This window comes from Eucyclogobius newberryi, unplaced genomic scaffold (assembly GCF_026437365.1).
Source record: "Eucyclogobius newberryi isolate DKJ021-1_F unplaced genomic scaffold, fEucNew1.0.hap1 SCAF_17, whole genome shotgun sequence".
In the NCBI taxonomy this organism is placed as follows: Eukaryota; Metazoa; Chordata; class Actinopteri; order Gobiiformes; family Gobiidae; genus Eucyclogobius; species Eucyclogobius newberryi.
The window spans coordinates 29,594,078-29,615,343 of record NW_027315801.1 but is presented as its reverse complement, the minus strand read 5'-3'; the positions used below and the strand labels follow the sequence as shown (position 1 = coordinate 29,615,343).

At 38.4% G+C, this 21,266-nt stretch overlaps 1 protein-coding gene across 1 annotated transcript in view; it reads left to right on the top strand.

Moving 5' to 3' along the window:
- lgr6 (leucine-rich repeat containing G protein-coupled receptor 6) overlaps nt 1-21,266 on the top strand; it is a 44,654-nt gene that overhangs the window by 19,746 nt on the left and 3,642 nt on the right. Inside the window, exons 3-16 of the mRNA XM_072449857.1 lie at nt 7,166-7,237; nt 8,415-8,486; nt 13,676-13,891; nt 14,106-14,177; nt 16,056-16,124; nt 17,385-17,456; nt 17,539-17,610; nt 17,936-18,004; nt 18,894-18,965; nt 19,139-19,204; nt 19,285-19,356; nt 19,677-19,748; nt 20,412-20,537; nt 21,083-21,237. Coding sequence (XP_072305958.1) covers nt 7,166-7,237; nt 8,415-8,486; nt 13,676-13,891; nt 14,106-14,177; nt 16,056-16,124; nt 17,385-17,456; nt 17,539-17,610; nt 17,936-18,004; nt 18,894-18,965; nt 19,139-19,204; nt 19,285-19,356; nt 19,677-19,748; nt 20,412-20,537; nt 21,083-21,237 — 1,277 coding nt within the window. The remainder of the gene's footprint in view (nt 1-7,165; nt 7,238-8,414; nt 8,487-13,675; nt 13,892-14,105; nt 14,178-16,055; nt 16,125-17,384; nt 17,457-17,538; nt 17,611-17,935; nt 18,005-18,893; nt 18,966-19,138; nt 19,205-19,284; nt 19,357-19,676; nt 19,749-20,411; nt 20,538-21,082; nt 21,238-21,266) is intronic.

The window sequence follows — 21,266 nt, the reverse complement described above, 5'->3', positions numbered from 1 at the left end:
ATTTCAGCATTTGATAAGTTACTGCAGATCCCTGGTCGTTTTTTTCCCCTGGGCTGATTTCAAAGTGGAATTTTCTTGACAGTGGCTTGTTTAATAAATCTGATGTCTTTCTGGTGATGTTCCGAAAGACTCTCTTGTCTATGAAACATAGGTTTTTGGCGTTTCGACCCCTAACATTGATTGCTACTCAATAGCTCAGCTGCCTGTTGGTTCTCTGTTTTGCTTCTATGTGTAAGAATTTTATCACCAACATTGACTTAAATTGGTCAAATCTGCTGATGCCAACAAGAAACAAGATTCTAGAAAAAGTTGCATAGGCTTTTTAACCCTCTCCTGCACTTCCATTTGCACATGTATGACTATTGTTCTATGATCTATAGTGTGTGTGTGTTTTTTTTTAATGTAAATTAGTATTTAAACGTAGCACTTTTTCAGACCATATGTTGTCCTGAGTTTTACTTGGACACACACCAAGATCATCCATATTAATTGTACAGATGAAAAGAATTATTATTATTATTTCCAATGATTCTTTTTCTTCTCTTATACTATAATTTGTGGGTGAAGGATGCACCCTTCCAAATCCCTGCTGGAGGGCCTATTTGACATGTTTTCAGTTGACCTAGTCGCTGATATCTGATCTGATCACTCAGCAGAATTTGACTTGGGTCTCAAGTATGACAAAAGCTGCCCATAGCCGTGCCCCCCGGGTGTGCATGTGTGTGGAAGCGATTGTGTGCTAAATCAAGAGGGGCTTTAGCGCGTATGTCAATATACCTGACTTCTTTTTCTCAGGAGCTTGCTGCGCACGTCTGGGCTGTTTAAACAATCTAATGTTGTCTTTGCTAATACTTGCAGCTGCAGCCTTTGAGGCATGAGCTAATGATGATGAAAGCAAGAGGTTAGCTTAGCTGCAAAACCATTTTGAGTCCCGGTCAAGAAAGAAAAATCTTGGCTGACCTTCTGAGCGTATGCAGCTTTTTGACCTTATCCGAGAATGTTAATCATGGTTTTGCAGTAAATAACATTATACTTTTGTAATAATCATAAGCATTCAATCTTAAGTGATGTTGAATATGATGACATTTTCCCACAATGGGAGTTGGGTGGAGGTCCAGGACATTACTGTTCACTTTGTCCAGAGAATATCCCTGCTTGTGTTTTATAGCCTCTTCTGTTAGGTTGCTCATGACGATTTATTGGTTCTATGGCTTTATCAAGAGAGAGTTTTTGTCAAAAGTCAGTTTGGTTGTCTTGTCCAACTACAGTGTATGTTACATTGAGACAACCAATTAATTTGCTAGATGTTATCTCTTTATTCAGGGTAAAATGAACACCCTTCTTTCTTACTGCCTGTTAAAATATGTATTATTGTGAATAGATGCATCAACAAGAAGCATTAGAGGTGCCGACATTATCTTCATGCCATTTAGAATGTTTGAAAAAGCATAGAGTGATATGACACATTCAAACATCATTATGTTATAGTGGTTGAAAACAAACCAGGCTCTAGATCCAAACACAAGGAGCACGTTTGATGTGGGTCTGCATTATAGTGGCTGGGAGCACACAGGAGGCAGAAGCCAGGCATGTTGTGACTGGTACTGACTAGTGTTTGATGTTGGAACGCCGTCTGCACTCCTCCTTTCACTAGGTCCCATCTTGCAGCTCTGCACCAGTTTTTGCACGAGACAAATCTTACTTAAAAAATCCTAACATAAATGATGAGGACTATTAACATACAAATATTGCAAGTGTATAAAAATGTCTTTTTTGACCCAAAACTTGTGGTGGTTTCAACAGAACTGCACAACTGCTTATAAGGTGTCTCGTAATTAGACAATAAAAAAGGTGCTGAAAATATCTGGTAAGCCTCATTCGTTCATTCTCATTCTATTGTACTTTGACAAAGACGGTTGTGCGTCAGTCTTGCAGATCCTTCAGTTCTGAGGTATGTGTTCTGGCTTAGGGATGGTTCAGAGAGACAGTTGAAATATTGACTCTATTTTTTATAATGTGTTTGTCAATGATGAACTATAAAAATAGGTTACATTCAGACAGGCTGTAGCATTACTGAATATACTGTACTGAATACTGAATATGTCACCCATTGATCATGGTTGGCATTAGATCAGACCCCAGCTGGCTCACGGAAGTCAGAATTCTAATATGGCGGCGACCGAAACGGAAGTTACTGGCTCCAACATGACGGCGACCAAGACCGGTCCCGCTGATACAGCTCAGGCAATAATTTTCTCTCTTGGGTCAAAATCCGCTCTCTTGTCCCTAACACTAACCCAGTGTCTCAAGCGTATTGAGGGCCACCATATAATTATTTTGCGCCGCCACGAGAGCCGCCGTATTGGAGCCAATTCTGACTTCCGTGAGCCAGCTGGTGTCTGATCTAGTGCCGACCCATTGATCATGCTCTGGATCGGCGAATACAATAGCATGTTCCAGTTTTTGCCAATATCCAGCAACTTCGACTTCCATTTGGTGGTCACATCAGATAAGAACAGGTTTCCTGACCGGCCCAGACCCTCCCAATAAAGCAAAACCGGGTTTTCGTTTCAGAGTGGCCTTTTATCGTGGTCAGTCTAAAGCAAACGTGTGCAATATTCATGCCATCTCATCAGCATCTTGGTATGCCACACCTATGAGTGGGCTGGATTATTGTTATTAATATACATTTTTGTTCATTGTATCTAATATCGTCTCTACTAATTTACATCTGTACCATAGTAAATAGCCTTTCACAAAAGAGTCTCAATGTCCTTCAAAGTATGAGAACTAAGGCAGTAAACAGTGCTTTAATGACAGACTAGTAACATAGGTACTGAGACTGCAGGATCAACTACTTATTCACAACATATTAAAAGCTATCCCTCTCATTACACACTTCCCTTGGATATGAAAGATCTGTGTTACAGATCTAATTGACATTTACAGAGACAGGCTGGAGTTAAACGGCCTTCCCAAAAGTGCTCCACATGAAAACACTTCAGAAGGGACATTCAAGCTTCCTGCTGTATCAGTATCAAAGGGCTTCCTAACGCATCACATTCCCTTTGCTAGCATCTTATATAATGCACTTTCTCAAACATTGCAAATATTAGCCTCTGTTAAAAATGTTGTTTCCCAGAATTTTCAGCAAACACACATAAAAAGGAAAGAAATATGAACATGGCAACTTTCCGGTCAAGAACAATTTGGAATAGTGTGCATCTGTGTTGTACAGTGTCAGAAGCTTATGAGCTACAATCACCTGCACACAACGTGCCAACGACTGGGAAAAATCTATCTTCAACGAAACAAAAGCCACCAGATATGAACAGATTTTTTTTGATGCATTGCTAAAGTGAGGATTGCAAATTGTTAATAATAAAAACTGGTAAAATAGGTAGAGATTGCCCAATATATGCTCTTTCAAATGTATTGTCAATTGGCCTACCTTGCCAGCTGGTTGAATTTTTTGAGAATCCATATTGTTTTAAGCTTGGATTAGGAAAGGGCCCAAACCAGCAGTGGTGTGGGAATAGATCAATCACAGGGCAGCATTGTAGTTTGGGTGGAAGTCAAAAGGAAAAGGAACAGGATTGCAGTAATATGCTTTGTTCATTTCAATGAGAGAGACGTCTGTGGTTTTCTGAATTTAAGAAAAGTTTGATTTCTTGGCTTATTCTGATGATGTAACGCTGCCACCAATCAGCGTAAAGTATTTGTTTGAACAACATCATCGCCTTCAGTGATTGAGGTTTGGAACTCAATTCTTGTTTAATCTGTTTCTCTATTTTACTGTCGCCCATCGAGGCAGTATTGCTGTTGTGACAAAAATAACTTTAACTGAGTGATAAATGTCCTCAAGGACCAATGTTTTGTTTGGGAACACCACCTGATTAAACGAAAGACATAATGCTTTACTTGGAGAAAAATGGGCACTGCACAAAATATGACAACACAGCTCTTGGATTATGGATGTCGCTGCCATTTATTTTCTATTCATTGTTAGAGAGTGAGTTCATACGTAGTCATTTCAAATCATTTTAGAACATTTTTCAAAATTATCAAAAAGATCAGCTACCGGATGCTCAGGATTCTAAAAGAAAATCTGTATGGGCCATGGAAAATCTCTTATATCTAAAAAGATGTGTCCGAAATGCATTTGTTCTATGGAAACACTTAAACACTCATCACCAAGTTAAGCAACACTTGGCCTTTCTTTTCTCCATGTGGTAAAACACACCATCAAAACACACACAACACAAACACACCCAAAAGCATTTCTCACTTGTCTTTCCCCCCCCAGTAATTCTAAAGGTTAAAGCCGGGTTAAGTGGTTGACTCAGAGTTGGACCTTTGGAAGAGAAAACATTTCTATTGATGGACTGAGGGTGAAAGGGGTCAAACGTTCTGTACTGTTTTTGTACCACACAACCTTTTTCCTGATAATGGTTGCTTCTTTCATCATGTCTTCATATCAGCCTCCTCACTCTGCCCACCACTATAAGTCAGAAGCAAAGATAGCGATGTTATGTGATGGCCTATATCTTTGCTTTGCCGTCTGCATTTTACTGTGTTTTTCTTACTGCTAAAGATGTTGCACTGGATAATCAGCAGTTTAACACTTGTCATAACATCAGGGTGGTCCCACACTTATTAGGGGCTGCACTCTCTTTATCCTTCCCTCCTCTGTTATTGCATCTATGAATCACTTAGAACGGACCCAATTCGGCCTAAATGAAACTGTGTATCTGCCCGGTCAAAAAGCCAAGAAAAATCTCGGCCATCCCCAAATCAAATTAACAAAAGAAACAGTGGGAGCCTTGACATGAGCGAGGCGCCGTTCATTAAAAAGAGATTGATGTGGAACATTGAGTAAGATTACACTCACATAATAACCTGATACAATGGAAACATGCGATGGCTGTTTTAATTCCAGCTGTACTTTTAATGCGGGGGATGCAAAGGTTAGCAGTGTAGATTGAATCTATTTTTAGTTGAAAAGGAATACATGTTTTTGTTGTAAATAGTGTATAGAGTGTATTTTTTTATTTTTATTTTTATTTTTATTAGGAAATGAGAGGTTTTGTCTATAAGAGTTTTTGTTTATAAGAGTTTTGTTTATAAGAGTTCTTCTATTAAGAGTGTTTTAAACTTCCTATAAGTTATCTGTCCTTTTCCTCTGTATCTACCTGCGTTGCAACAATGAAATTTCCCCATGTGTGGACAATAAAGGAATATCTTATCTTAGCTTATCTTAGAGCCAATCCAAAATGTGATGTTAAAATGTGATTAAATGTTAAAATATGCAGTTATAACAAATTATTGAAAATGCAGAGATATTTGTGATTTAACATATGGTAAATAGATTCGATTTTTCTTTAAATAAATTGTAGTTCTTTTTTAATGGCCTATTGTGTGAGAAATAGCTCAGGCAGCAGCTTGTTCACCATCTTGAAGAAATTTGAGTTGTATTTGGTATTGTATTGTCCGAATGAGTTTTGACAGTGGTTTGCAATTGATCGTTGTTACTGGATTGAAATGGAGTGCACGGCTGTGTATTTTGTATTGTGCTGACGGATACAAAATTATACAACAGTTCTCCACTGGCTGAGAGTTTGGTGGTGTGGTTTGCCACTAAACAGTCATGAAATAAGACATTGATATCAGATGTCGAAGGGAGCTTCAGGGAGACTGTTGTTGCAGTAGTTCTTAAACATATTATACCAAGTACAAACTCAAACATTTGACTAAAAGTGCTGTTGTTGCTTAATGATTACCTTTTTGAATGAGGACAGGAGCCTCAAATTAAAACTTACCGTAGACTAAAACTATAAGTCAAAGAAAAAACTGCAGAAACAGAAATGATGATCCAATTAACTCAGAAAAACAAACTTGTCGTAACTAAATACTAAACTAAACTAAATAAAGGACTTTTAATTTAGTCAGTGTTGCCTCGGATTTCTTTGCCTTTCCACACAATTCCTCACGACAAAGAAAGTTGTTTTTTTTCAAAGAAACAAAAATGTATTGTGTTTATTTGGAAATAAACAAAATAGAACTAAACCAGGCTCACCTCAGGCATGAACAAGTACTGAACCACAACAGGTCAGCAAAGTAATAAGTTCAATGTTGCAGGCCCTAACCAGAAAGCACAGAACCTATCAACACGTGCAACAAATGACTCAAAAACAACATACCAAAAGGTACATTAATGGTTTGTGTAGATGTGACTAAATGAATACATGAATTAATTGGCAGTGATCACAGACGTAAACCAAAGGGAAAGGCTTAAATGAGATCGTTACCTGTGTGGCAATAAGTGTCGCACTCAAATAAGCAGTTTTGAACACGTGTGTATAAGAGTGTTTAATGGAAGTGGGTGGTCTACGACTGTGAGGAGCTGAGTAAAATCTGTTTCCAGCTTGTGACCTTCAGCGTTCCTCTATTGGACTAAACGTTATTTATTTGGACATCTTATACACACATACAATTGACCATTAGGTGCTGTGTTTGATAAACAGACTGATTGGATTGCTTGTGTGAATGTGTGTGGTTTTTCTCCCTCACTGTGCTCAAAGCCCCCCCTTCTTAACATTTTCCTCCAAATATTGGACACAGCGCGCACATGTTGTCAAACGGTAAACAGTTATGAGTTTTTGTAAAGCCAAAGCGTGACTACGTAGTAAGGCTTTTTTTTTTATTTTGTCTTATAGCATATTTTTATTTGATCCTAGAGTAGATTTAAATAGTTCTTCTTTTTGACTTATATAGGTCGTTTTATCATTGTATCATTGTTCTTTGTTTTATGTTGCACTGAATCACCAAAGCAAGTTCCTATGTGTGTGAATTCTGTTCTTTGACAATGGCAATAAACCTTTTCTGATTCTGAATGATTTTGAAAAAAATACATATATAATAGCCTAAGCTAAATAAAAAAAACAATGATATTTTGATAACAGTTCAAACGCCGGTTTATAATTAGTGAAACTTACAATAACAATTTAGTGGAAAATGTGTAGAATTGGAACAACCATTACAGCCATTTCTTGAGCTGTAACAATCCCCAAAGCTTTGGTAAATCAATTTAAAAAGCATTCGACTCAGACAAAGGTTTATAAAATATAGAAGCAAAAACAAAAACTCTTTGGTGTCTTTTTTGCAGACGCATCTCTGGGAATCAGCTGAGGTACATCTCGGGCCACGCCCTCCAGGGACTCCACAACCTCAAAGTCTTGTGAGTAACCTACACCCCAGTGCCTTTAATTCTCCTTCATCCAGCCCTAACCCTAAGCCTCCTTCCAGGTGGGTAGTTCAGAGCCAGGCAGCCATTCTAGGGGATTGAGTTCTTGTTCCTGGCTTGACTAAAAAACACAGCGCATGGATCATTAGGTGCAGTTAAAGTTTATGGGCTGCGGGAGACCTGCGTGGCTGCCTGAAAGTATGGCTCCTTCGACTTCCAAACAAGTTTCATTTGCAAGTCACACTCTCTCACAGGTGTAATGTGGGACCTCCCAGTTACACCACCCACCGAGATTATAGAAAACGACATTCCATCGAATCCCAGCCCACTTCATATACAGTGGCGCTATGATCCATGGACCACCAAATGCATGACGGGGGGAAAAAATAGAAAGAGTACCCCAACCATAAAAGAAATTAAGAAATGTAGAGGCAAGCGAAACATATGAGAAGTTTGGCAGTCCTTTTAGCACTTCAGGAAAGTGTAGTCATCCTGCGACAGAAAATGAAGTCAGTCTGTGAATTGGGGTTTGTGATTTTAAGGATTCACAGGGATTACCAGGCGTTCAATTTAATCGTATTCCACCTTGTGTTGTGAAACTGAGACAGAAATGAGAGAATTGGTCCCAAATCCAGGATTGTTATGTCAAAAACATACTTACTTAAACTAAGTCATGTCAAGAACAAGTGAACCACTATCCTCAAGATAACCTCAATGACCAATGACCAATCTGATTAATGCATCCACACAAGTAAAAATGGTCAGCTGGAATGCTTAAATGTCTTTTTGAAGAAGGCAACTTCCATTAAATACTTCCCTTGAAAACAAAACACTCCCTACATAAATAATTAATGTTTCCAGAGGGTCAGTCTGCCCATATTTTTTTTTTTTAATAAAATACATTTATGTGCATGTAATCATGCAAAGAACTCATCATCACTTTCCTGTAATCTACAAAGATGGAGAATAGAGCGAGGGGAGGAGAGAAAGGGCTATTGTTTACTCTAAGGATGACATCAGCTGCAGCCCACCCAAGGAGCTTCTCCGTCCACTGCCCTTCATTTTCTGCTTCTTTATAAAACTCTCACTGGCTCTTTTCACCTATGCATTAGATTTCTGTCATGGTGAAATACTAACTAAGGCGTTTTAATGACATATATCTGTGTTTCAGGATGCTGCAGAATAACCAACTGGAAAGATTACCACAGGACACCCCATGGGACCTGCCCAATCTGTTATCATTGTGAGTACATGCACATCAATGCACACGACACACAACTTACATAGCATTACTAACAACTAAAGCACATAGAAAATACAAAACCCCTGCCTCTGCCAAGGCACTGACCATTGGCCTGTTCCTAGAATCCCAATTTCCTCCGAATTTTGAAGTCATTTCTGAGTTGACAGAACCTAAACTTGAGCCCAGAATAAAAGTTGAATAAATTAACCAACGCAAACTGAGTAACTTTATATTCTCATGTTGCTTGAAGCTGGAAATAAACTTTTTTTGTTGCCTCTGAGTAAAACCGTGAGCCACTGATGATGGAGCTGCTGCAGCACGGATCAGGCAGAGACTGGCACAGCTCAGCCAATGGGAGTCAGGCTAAAGGCGGGGCTATCTCTAAGGCACAGATGTGATTATAGCTGCAGGAATTAGAAACATTTATACACACCGACATTTGTTTAGTAATGGTAAATGAATAAATAATGTATTTATCTGAACATTTTATTTGGTGTTGGTTTTGCTTTTGAATGGGTCAATACTCCTGTGTCCCATCTCACTTATAGCTCGGCATTAACTGTGGTTTTACTGAATGTTTTGAAAGCAATGCTATGGATTGCTTTAGTGAGTTTTGTACTAGAGATATATTTGGCACATGGTTATTGGCAGGAGCTCGGTTTTGCCCACATAATAAGCCTATGAAAACACTGCTTAAGTTGAAAAGTGTCTTTGGAGGAAAAACAACCGCTGTAAATTTTATAAAACTTGCTGTCGCGTCCATGCATCTTTATCCAATTGTAGCAATCACAACCTGCGTGTGTCAACTTGATTTTTTTTGCATTTGCATCTGGAAGCCATGAGGGGAAACGGCAGACAGTGCAGGCCAAGGAGAGCATCTCCAATGAGCTGTGAAACTACCCCATTTTCCATCAGTTCCCTCTTCCTCCTCCTCCCCACCACCCACACAGCCCCCTGGCTAATGAGTGGCGGTCTAATTGCCTCATCTGCGGGGTCAGGGTATCTGTGTACATTGTGTGTAACGTGTGTGCGAGACCACCTCATCTGCAACTCCTCTCACGACTCGCGGAGGAGGACTTCTTTGAGCCGCTTCCCTCGTTGCACGTGTGCCACCTACTTTGTTTCGGGAGTCTGCCCTGCCTCTAACCATACCGAGGGGCTGCCATTGACGGAGCGTGGCCTGATGTACATGTGCATATCTGGATTAAGTAATATCTGTCAGCATTATGTTGATTAGATTCGACCACCTGTTTATACAAATGTGCTTGTGTGGTCTTCTACTTGAGTTACTGCTGCTCCTGAGATGGATTCAATTAATGAATGTACAACACACAAGACAGTGCTCTGGGATGCACCTTGTCATTATCGTAATAATAAGCTCAGAGGGAGATTACTGGAAGGGCTTTTGAGAATGAAGCTTGTCGGCGCCTCTCGGTGACATAAAACACAAGAGAAGAGAAAGGCAGACAGTTTGACTCAGCGACTGGATTAAAATGTTTTACCGAGGCCTATTCCAAATACTTCCTTCAAGGCAATAAATCTTTCGGGAGATACTTGAAATATTTGTAAGTGATTACATCGAGCACGTTTATGCACAGCTGCATTTTTCAATATCATGCACATACCGGTATTCAATATATATATATATATATATATATATATATATATATATATATATATTGTCTCGGTTCAAGGCTCAACAAAGTAGGGTTGTGTGTCAAGAAGTATGGAAAATGCATGTGCAACAACAGCAACAACAACAACAACAACAACAACAACAACAACAACAACAACAACCTGAAATTATTCATTTATTTGTTTTTAATAATCTGGTGCACAAGTGTTTTTCAACTAAAATCGGGGAAGAAGCCTACTACACTTGCAAAAAAGGTCTACACGATGGAAAAAAAGGGTTACACGCTCTAATATTTGGTAGGACCGCCTTTAGCTTTGATTACAGCACACACTCGTTGTGGCATCGTTTCAAAAAGCTTCTGCAATATTTCCATCCAGTCTTCCAGTATTTTTCACCAGTTGATCTTGTATTGATGATGGGAGAGAGTGACCGCTGCACAAAGAGAGTGACCGCTGCATAAAGCCTCCTCCAGCTCGTCCCAAACACTCTCTCTGGGGTTCAGATCTGTAGTACATTAGTTTCTGCTTCTCGTTAGATGTTTTCTCTGCTCGATGCCAATGATTTGACACTTTATCAAACACACTGACATCTTTGCCATGACCGTGGGATTTGTCTTTCCACATGGTTGATTCAGAAATGAGAAGCCGCTCACTGCGTTAGTTTTAAATACCGTGTTGCAGCTGAAAGATCATCATCCATCCAGTGATTAGGCTCGAACCTACAGTATTTGCTTATTTCAATCCAAGTTTTTTTTTTTTTAGGACAGGCAGTTTTTATAACTACTGTTCAAATTGAAGTCTTGAATGTGATCGATGGGAAATAGCTGGCTCCTGTGGAACATTCTTGGTCCTGTCTGGATGTTTAGGGACCCTGGCAAGTCCACCCAGAGGACTCATTATTACTGGCCTGCCCTGAAGGCTGCAGGGTCTTCCGCAGCTTTCATCCTTTTTGAGAGTCAGTTCAGGGCTATGGCAACACGGAGGGGGACATTTGGCACTGACAAAGTATGTGTCAGGAAGTATACAAGATGAGGAGCACTCGGGCTCGAAGGCTGCTTTGGCGCATGCCTGTCCCACCATCTGTGAATGTATACAGATGCCTCTTCTGTGGACGGAAAATGTCCCCTGGGTGAGACATCCAGGGGTCAAAGTTCAAGTTCTGATTTCACTTTGATGATGTTTGGCGAATTTCGAGAGAGGCCAAGAAATGAAAGGAATTGAGGAAATGTTGCAGATGTACAAATATAATGTATTTGTATTATGTATATGGCCAACTTTGATAATTAAAAGATCTGTTGCTTTATACGAGTCATTAATACAGTGTACTTTTTACTTCAAAAACTTGAATGTTATCATTTTAAAGTTAATTACTGTGCAATCTACAATAATACTAAAACATAAATCAAACAAAACTGTTATATGTATGTATTGTATAGGTGTATATAATTCAAATAAAACAAATAAACAATTTGATGTCACTGTTGTAATATGTATTTTTCTCTACTTTTACGTTTACTTTGTGATAGAATTGAATTGAATTTACCAACTTCAGTTTATAGAATTACTTGAGCAAAACAAAAAAGGTTTTTAAACATTTCCTTTATGTACTAGTCTCTTGATAATAAAAATGTATCTAATTTAAGAGAAAGAAAATGGACAGAGCGATAGCAGTATCTAAAGACGAGTTTAGATGTTTTATGTTCAAATGACCAAAGAGTGAATAAATGAAGACAGAGTGTGTGAAATTAGCCGCTGGGAGGAACTAGAGATGAATGAATGAGAGTAAAAGGACAGAGGGGAACAGAAGGAGGAAGTAGTGCAAGATTGACAGTGAAGCCCAGGGGGGTCATCCATCATCACCAGGAAATGTGTGTGTGTGTGTGTGTGTGTGTGTGTCCCTAATGCTGAGTAAAAGAGAATCAAAAGTTTCAAATGGCCTAAAAACCTCCCAAATTTGTGAGAATATTAAGAAAAATATATAGTAGTAGTATAGTATAGTATAGTAGTTTGTTTATTTCAGCAAAAAGGTAAGTTTGTTAGCTTGTGAGCTGTATTTAACTGTATTTATGCTCAAAAAGGATATATACTCCTATCCCTGTTTCATTGTATGTGGTGACAGTTACTAGTTAAGTATCTTTGATGCATAAACATCTTTCCTGTTGTACGTTATATTGCAATATGACAGTTTAGTGTTGTATACAGTTATATCCCATGGCTATAGGATATACCAGTTTACATTTGTTCCACAAAGGTTTGTTTCACACTGTCACTAATCAATTTATTTGCAATGAATTTCATCTTCCTTTTGAGTGTGTCTTTTTCATGTATTATGGTAGCAGAGTTGTTTGAAGCGGTTTATTATGTTTAATATGGTTGGACAGTTCTTTAGCTCCTCATTTACACTGTTCCATAAATCAACCCTGCATCGCGTGATGCACATTGTGTTCAATGTTGTGCAAAATAAATGTTGATTCAAGTTAAACTGATTCCTAAAATGATAGTTTCTTTCACTGTCACTGAAATCATCAAAGTATTTTAGAATTTAAAAACGGCCTTGCCTACAAAATTAATGGCCATTTTTTTGTTGGATATTTGTGTGAACTTACATTCTCGATTACAAAAAATAACATATTTGGTTTTCACCACATTCAGACACTGTTTGTATCAAACAATTTTTTTAACTTGCTTATTTTTGTGGTAGCTTGGATCCTGAGCAGGTTATTTTACATTAATTTGGTTTTATTAAGCACAATGTATTAAATGGATTTGTAAGATCTTTACTTTATTAATTTACAAATCATTTTCATCATCACTTTTCCGGGGCCCTAATAAGAGAAGGTAATACAATTTGCAAAAGGTTTTCCTAAATGGATTTGTAAAATGTATTTATTTAATGTATTTATTTTAGGGACAATCGTACATTGTGACAAAACAAAGCTTGTAGCCGATGTGATGCAAAGTTTATAGCCAGTGCTAATTTTCAACTCCGTCCCTGGTTGGGGTTTTCTAAATCCTCCCACGGATATAAAAGACATTAAAACACATTTCCATTATCATAAATAAATCAGTGATATATTTACACATCTACACAGCTCATTCTTCCTCACTAAGTAATTGTTTTATCATTTTAATAGTTACCAAGTGATGTTTTAAAAGCAAGAAACACAAGTTGTTTTTTTAAATCATCTTTTAAGGCATCTTTTTAATGTGGCACTCAAGGGCCTCCATAGTATTGGCAAAAAGGAGAAGTTGAAAGTCTTGCCACAGTTATCCCCACACAAGTGAAGGTTTACATCTCCTTCTCATCTTGTATGTCTCTGCCAGTAACACTAGATGTGAGAGATTTGGACAGAAGTCATAATGAGACGGCTGTAAAACACTATGAATATAAAAGCTAAAATGTTAACTTTAAACTGAAGTACCTCTCACAATCACTTTCCTGTAAGTAAGTAAAACATTTGTCAATTCAACTCAATTCAATTCAATTTATTTTTGCTAATTTAAACAATGGTTGGCGATGACGTTACTAAGCTAGGTTCTTCCTTGTCCCGCAGGCGCCTGGACGCTAACCTGCTGTGTGACGTCCCCTTGGCGGCCTTTAGAGGGGTGCGCTCCCTCAGACACCTCTGGCTGGACGATAACTCCCTGACAGACATCCCGGTGACAGCCCTGGACACTCTGCCCTCGCTGCAGGCCATGACACTGGCTCTGAACCAGATCACTCACATCCCGGACTACGCCTTCACAAACCTCTCTGCACTCGTGGTTCTGTAAGTGACTAATTCAACTGGATCCGAGTCTAATAACTTGTAAGATATCTCTGCCAAGGCACATCTAACATTCTGTTTTGTTTACACATCTTTTTCAAAATTAGTTTTGTTATGACATAGGATTAGAGGTTCCTTTTGAATAAGAAGTGGAGGTTGTGGGGAGATTAAGTGGCAAAATCTTATTTTGATGAAAAATATTTGCGGTCATTTGCAGGCATCTACACAACAATCAGATCCAGAGCATGGGAGAAAGATGTTTTGAAGGACTGCAGAGTCTGGAGACATTGTGAGTTCCGCACACAAACACACAATAAACTGACTCATTATGGCCACACAATATTTATTCACCTGTGGGTGTGTAAACTTTCTGAATAATGTGCAAGTGTACTGAGTGAATTAAGTCAATACGGGACTAATTCTAACTGACAGGCCAGTCCCATCGAAACAAAAAAATACAACCTGCTCTTATATTTGTCATACACAGTGCTCTATTTGTTCAATCTGATGTATTTGACAAGTAGTCTTTTTTGGTCATAATGTTATGCTTATTATGCTGAAATTGGTAGTTCTAATGTTTAGCAAATCATTGACCTCGGGTTGGACCCTGGTGGAATAATTATATACGGTATAGACCCAACATACAATTGCTATGATCGTGTTTACAGAAATCACACAAGCCAGGCATAAACCTATGATAAACCAAATGAAAAATAACTTAATGTGTGCTGCCCAGTGGTCGAGTGGTTAAGACACAGCACATATGCCAGGCTCAAAGTGCAGCCGGCCGCAGCGTTGTGAGTTCAACTCTTATTCCCCATTTCACCCCGTCCTCTCCTGTCTAATAAAGCTTTTAAATAACAATTACTTTGTGTACCCCTGCTTCTGATGGCATTCTGTAAGTGTTAGGAGAAGCTTGTGAATGTATGTGTAGTTATAAATCTAACTAACATGCAAGAATAATAAAGGATTGTTGCAAATCAGTTGCATACAAGGAGGTCACATTTGTTTGTCCATGAATCCTCTATAGAGGTCTTCATTTCACAAGAGTGAATTAAAAAATTAAAATGGTAACGGTTTTGTTTTAAAGTTCCAAATAATGGTATCAATGTCTGCTTTTGTGTGAGTCATTTAACAGTTATTTCATATTTGTCTAATACATACAAAGACATGTTTTAATACATTTCTGTTGGATTTACATAATATTGTTTGAATATTATTATCGCTACACTCCAAAAAGTATTGAAGTATACATTTGTGTCAATATTTCCCACCTTAATCTCAAAATGGTAAAATCTTATATCTCCATCCAGTTATTTGCCATTGGACTTATTGGCCCAATAACGCACTAAAGGTTTATAACTGGTCTTTGATAACACTAATATGCGCACACACATTTGACATATTCTAATAGCCAATATTCAAGTCAAAGATGGAATAAGTCCGAGAGAGCCTCAACTGCGCAAATGAAGGGTGAAACCGGAGCACGAGTGAAGGGAAGCTGGACCAGAATAGTGTCTGTTAAAGTGTTTGGAGGGAAACACATGATTCAGCAGTGAGTTAGAAGGACAGGTGCCATTGACGTGTGAAAGACTGTGCTGGTATGAAGGGTTAATCTCCCACTCTGCCAAGCTTAAGGGAAAAGGGAGAGGCCATCTACATTATACCCCCCTCAAACTGCATTATAAAATCATTACTATGAAAGAGAGGATCACTGCAAACCATAAAAAAGTGTGTGCTTGGAACAGCCAAGTGAGTCACCCAAACATGGGAAAAGTGAAAGGTAACATTTTATTAGGTCTAATTAATAAAGCCTGAAAAAATATTAAATTCACAATTAACAAATTGTCTATTAAGAATTGTTCAGTGTACTATTAAGCCTATTAGGTACTAAGTCTGAATTATTTTTGTTAAACTAATTATTCATTAAGAATTGAGTCCTTGTTCATGCTTTATTAAGACTAATTCATGTGTAGTTAGAATTAGAAAATAAGTTGACAAAAAATGCTCTACAGTATAATCAAGGCAAAAAGGTTCACACGGGGAAAGGAGTTCACAAACTTGAACTTGAGCCATCCCACTAGTAGTGATGGTAGAATACAATCATATAATATAAAGACAAAAGTAAAGCTGTAACCCCCGAGATTAATCATTGACACTTTTGCAGGGACTTAAACTACAATAACCTCCAGGAGTTTCCCGTGGCCATCCGCACGTTGAGCAAGCTTCAGGAACTGTGAGTATCGGCCACACACCTGGCCCACATGACTGTCATGTTTGTCTTATCCCGACTAATCCTGTTAAGTGATTTTAATGGGGCACTCGGATACAGTCTCTCTTGCCTTGAGCAGGTGCGGCCGACACCCCCCTTCACAGACGCACAACTCTGCTTTCCCTCCATTTCAGCAGATGTTGTTGTAGTGTGTGTATGTGTCACTCGTAGTATGTGTACGCACTTACATCCAAAAATATGTTTCAGCTGTGCATTAGCAGGGGCAGCATGTGGCCAGCACTTGACTTGACTTATGTGATCAAATACAGCCTGCAGCGAGCACTAATTTACCTTCAGTGTTTCACGGTCTTCATGACTATTTACATTGTGGATTCTCACTCAAGTCATTAAAACTATAAACACTTACAAAAAATGTGAAATAACTCAAAACGTGTTAGAATTCTTCAGCCGAGCCGCTCTTTGCTTTGATCACGTTTAACTTTCCACTAATGAACCCCGACAAAGTATTTCAGGTGACTTCATTATGAATCATAGAGAGAAGGCCAAGGGTTTGCTGTGCTCTATAAAGCAAAGGAGGAATCTGAATCTAAAGCAGACCTGGGTATTTGTGCCCCAGGGGCCAGATGTGGCCAGATTGAAGTTGATATTTTAACTGTTGTAGCTATGTAACATGTGTCTGCACTTGTGTTCTTATAATAAAGTCAACATTAAATGAATGAAATAAAAGATTCAATAGCCTATAACAATTTGTTACACCAATGATCGTCTGGCTATCCGCTACTTGCCTCGCTTCGAATGTGGCCCTTCGAGGAAAAGTGATTGACCACCCCTAAGTATAGGTGTAGAGTTATAGTGTATAACACTTTTTCTTTGCTACATAAATATATAATAACTCCATACATCTTGCTGCATATTTTGATGTAGAAAGTAGCAAATATAAAGAAAAGCTATGAGAAGGTATTGTCCAAACTTTGGTCATTATCTCTCTCTCTGCCTGCCCCAGGGCAGCAGCGGCACCAGAGGTGACACAATGTGCACTGATTATTTTTTTGATTTGTCAATTAGTCAAACAATTTGATCTATTGTACATTGACACTTGTTACATTATCAACCAACTTAGAGTAAACTATGGTGACTGAAGGCTTCTAGATATAAATGTTTTACTAATAAAATATATTATTGACATTTTTGTTGTTGACATTTTTACTTAATAATAGCACTGTCTTTTTTATATGACTTGTTTAATGACTTTTATATTTTCAGTGGGTTCCATAACAACAATATTAAAGCGATACCCGAACGGGCTTTTGTGGGAAATCCACACCTCCAGACAATGTAAGATGCAAATTTTTAGCCCACTAAATTAATATACAATTGCACACAGTATCGTATATGTAACCTATTTGCTTTTTTACAGTCACTTCTTTGAGAACCCCATCCAGTTTGTGGGAAAGTCTGCCTTCCAGTTCTTGCCAAAACTCCACACACTGTAAGTTTGCCATTAGTTGTAACAAGGGCCACGAGTGACGCCAAACACTATGTAAATCACTAGCTGTCCTTCGCAGTGAGAGTTCAGTCACATGTATGGCTCATGGAAGGATGTTTTGTCTGTGCATGTGGTGAGAAATGGTGTGGTAAGAGCACGTTGAATGGTGTGACTTATGTCTACTGTCTGAGCCAAAAACGGCCTGATGTTGGAAAAAGCAGAGAGGCTTGAAATGAGCTGTTAGACAAAGGCCTGTGTTCAAGTACATACTATGCTTCTGGTAACTGGGATACAGACCCACTTACGTGTATATTTGTCCTGTTTGTAGGTCTCTGAATGGAGCGACACAGATTCAAGAGTTCCCAGATCTTAAAGGAACAACAAGTTTGGAAATATTGTGAGTATATTGCTCATAAAGCCTAAGAGAGAGACTGAATTATGGCTGCATTATCTAGTAGTAGTAGTAGTAGTAGTAGTAGTAGTAGTAGTAGTAGTAGTAGTAGTAGTAGTAGTAGTAGTAGTAGTAGTAGTAGTAGTAGTAGTAGTAGTAGTAGTAGTAGTAGTAGTAGTAGTAGTAGTAGTAGTAGTAGTAAAGCACTAATAGGTTGTTTGTACTCAAGCCATTTTGAATATTGAATGCCTCATCAGCAACATAAAGTACAATATGAATTTACACATTTAGACTTGAATAACACTGATCTCATGCCCACTTATACTATGTTTGGACCAATGCACTCTTTAGTATATAATCCTCATCCAGGGCTGGTCAATTTGACAAAAAAAATTAATCAGTCACAATTTTCCCCCACATAATTGTCTGATCTGTATTTTCTATTAGATTTGATTTTATCTCCTTAGGCCGCAGTTATTTTATTTTAAATATATTGAACAGGCAGGCAAAATCTAAATATAATTTCCATTTTCAAAATATTTTTTCTTCCTTGTTTATCCAAAACGCACCACGATAGGGGGGGAGACTCGATGCGCAGGAGCGAGTAACAGTAGATTTAGCGTGTTTTGCATCGGTAGAACAGACGCTTCTAAGTGTGCAGCCTTAGTCACGGCAAAACACGCTAGATAAAATGTGGTAAAAGGGTTTAGAATGTGTATTTGCGATATAAAGGAGTTAAACGTGGATTTCAAAATGCATTTCCTGAACACAAAGTATAGAGACTTCTTTCAACGTCTATAAACTCTGCTCCAAACCACACGCTCTTGCTGACAGACAGTTGGTTGTGGACCTCTGGATTAGACAGGACTAACGTGAACACCGCTGTTCTCCACAGGACGCTCACTCGAGCCGGCGTCTCTGCTCTGCCTCTGGACCTGTGCGAGCAGCTGCCTCGTCTCAGAGTGCTGTGAGTATACACACACATGACACAGTGAGAGGTGAGAAAATATGGACACATAAAACTAAAACCATGTCCCCAGCCGTCATTAGTAAAACGACTGTATGAAACCGAGTCTGCTGAGTAGAACATAAAGATTACTATACTTCACATAATACGAACTAACTGGTGTGTGTCTGAAGGGAGCTGTCCTACAATGAAATAGAAGTCCTGCCGAGTTTTTACAACTGTTCAGCGTTGCAAGAAATGTAAGTTTTTAAACTTGTCACAAAGAGGCATTGGTTGTTTTATATTGGGCTGTTTTATTTCTGTTGTGTTGTTTTTTCAGTGGATTGCAGCACAATCTGATTAAGAAGATAGAGTCCAATACTTTCCATCAGCTCAACTCTTTAAGAACACTGTAAGTGCTTCCACTTTGTTTATCTAAGAAATGAAAGAACACAATGCATAAAAGATAGATCTGCATAATGTGAATGACTGGATGAAATGGCCTGAACATGGTTGTGATCATGATCATTGTTGTGTACGTGGATCCAGGAAGAATAGTTATTGCTGACGAAATAACTAATGGGGATCCAGAATAAATACATGAAATTAATGTTACAAACTCTAAGAATGTGGATGAAAAAAATAAATATGTGATATGATTAATCTCTGAAAAAATTTACTGTTGAGGGTGAATGAAGAAAATTGTATTTTAAGATTGTGTTTCTTTCTTAGTGATCTAAGTTGGAACTTGATCGAGTGGATCCACCCAGACGCCTTTGCTTTTCTTCACTCTTTGGTCAAGCTGTAAGTACAAGATCAATGACAACAATGACTATGGCTGTAATTTCCAGTCTTTTTGGATAGTGTAATAATGACTTTAATTGTTTTCGCTAAAGATAGGAAGTGAGGAGCCCCTAAACTTGCCTGCAAGATAAATTCTCACTATTTTGTGACTTTACAAACTTCACTTGAGATTTCAATTCAGAGTGCAGGTTAGGGTGACCCAGGTTTAGTAATAGATCCAGATTATATTAAGTACAAATGTGACCTTTTAACTAAATTGGAATAGTAACTGGAGATATAAAGTTTTTATTTTTGTGTGTTTATAGATTATTTCATGACCTTCTTTGTATATATTGATTTCATCCTATGCAATTTGGGGTGGCACAGTGGCGTAGCAATTGGCACACTGTGCGTGTGCAGGTTTCCTCCGGATGCTCTGGTTTCCACTAAAACATGTACAATAGGCTCCTCCCCTCTGGGATTCTACATCTCAATGGGACCTTCCTGGTTAGACTAAAGTCAATAAATAATAATAATTTAAACAATGACCGATTGTGTAAAAAGGAAACAATAGTGCCTAAACTGTTGAAATATCACATTTGATGCACAACCTAATAAAATACTTGATCACACACAAGAAAACCAAATAAAAAAACACTGACTGATCTCTTCTGTCTCCTGTAGCGATCTTAGTGAGAATCACCTCCGCTCACTGCCGGTTGCAGGCTTGGGGTCACTCACCCATCTCAAGTTAAGAGGAAACACAGAATTATCTGATGCCTTTAGTCCAGATCATTTTCCACGAATGAGGTAAGACTAAATGATATTTAAATAATGTACATGACCCCAGGTGCTATTGACCTTTGCCAGGTGTATATCTGTTGGCTGTTAAAATCAAAGCAGCCTTTCATTTACCCATACCGTTCCAATATCATTAGTATGATGAATGTACTGGGAACAGCCAAGCTAATTATAGCACTCTGAGCCATTTCAAAACTGAATCTCCACAATGAGGAGGCAATAGTGGGCAGCATGTTAATGCTTGTTGCAGAGGGTTAGAATCCCTGAAGGGCTGGAAGTCAAAAGCGAAGCACAGATCAAAGGAATCAGTTATGGCAGGTGATCAAGTAGCAATGTCAACTGCTCTGTAGAATAACACCAAAATGAGGATGCCTGTCCTCACAGTCACGGCAACTGTTGTGTAAAGCCACATCGCTTTATCAACAATACAATGTTTGCAATTCATAACAAGAGCAAAGAAATTATTAAACTCATTAATTAAATACTTAAGCAGTTGGCAAGATTTCATAAATGCTTTCCTAATACTAAATATCTATTTTTTGTATGTGTTCCAGAATAATTGAGATGCCCTACGCATACCAATGCTGTGTGTATGGCTCTTGTGACAGTTATAAGACAGTTAGCCAATGGGACACCGAGCAGAGCAGTTCAGATGAAGACATTCAGAAGAGAACTGTGGCCATGTACCCCATCCACACAGCCACAAACTGTAAGTATTCATTTTAACATACCAGTCAT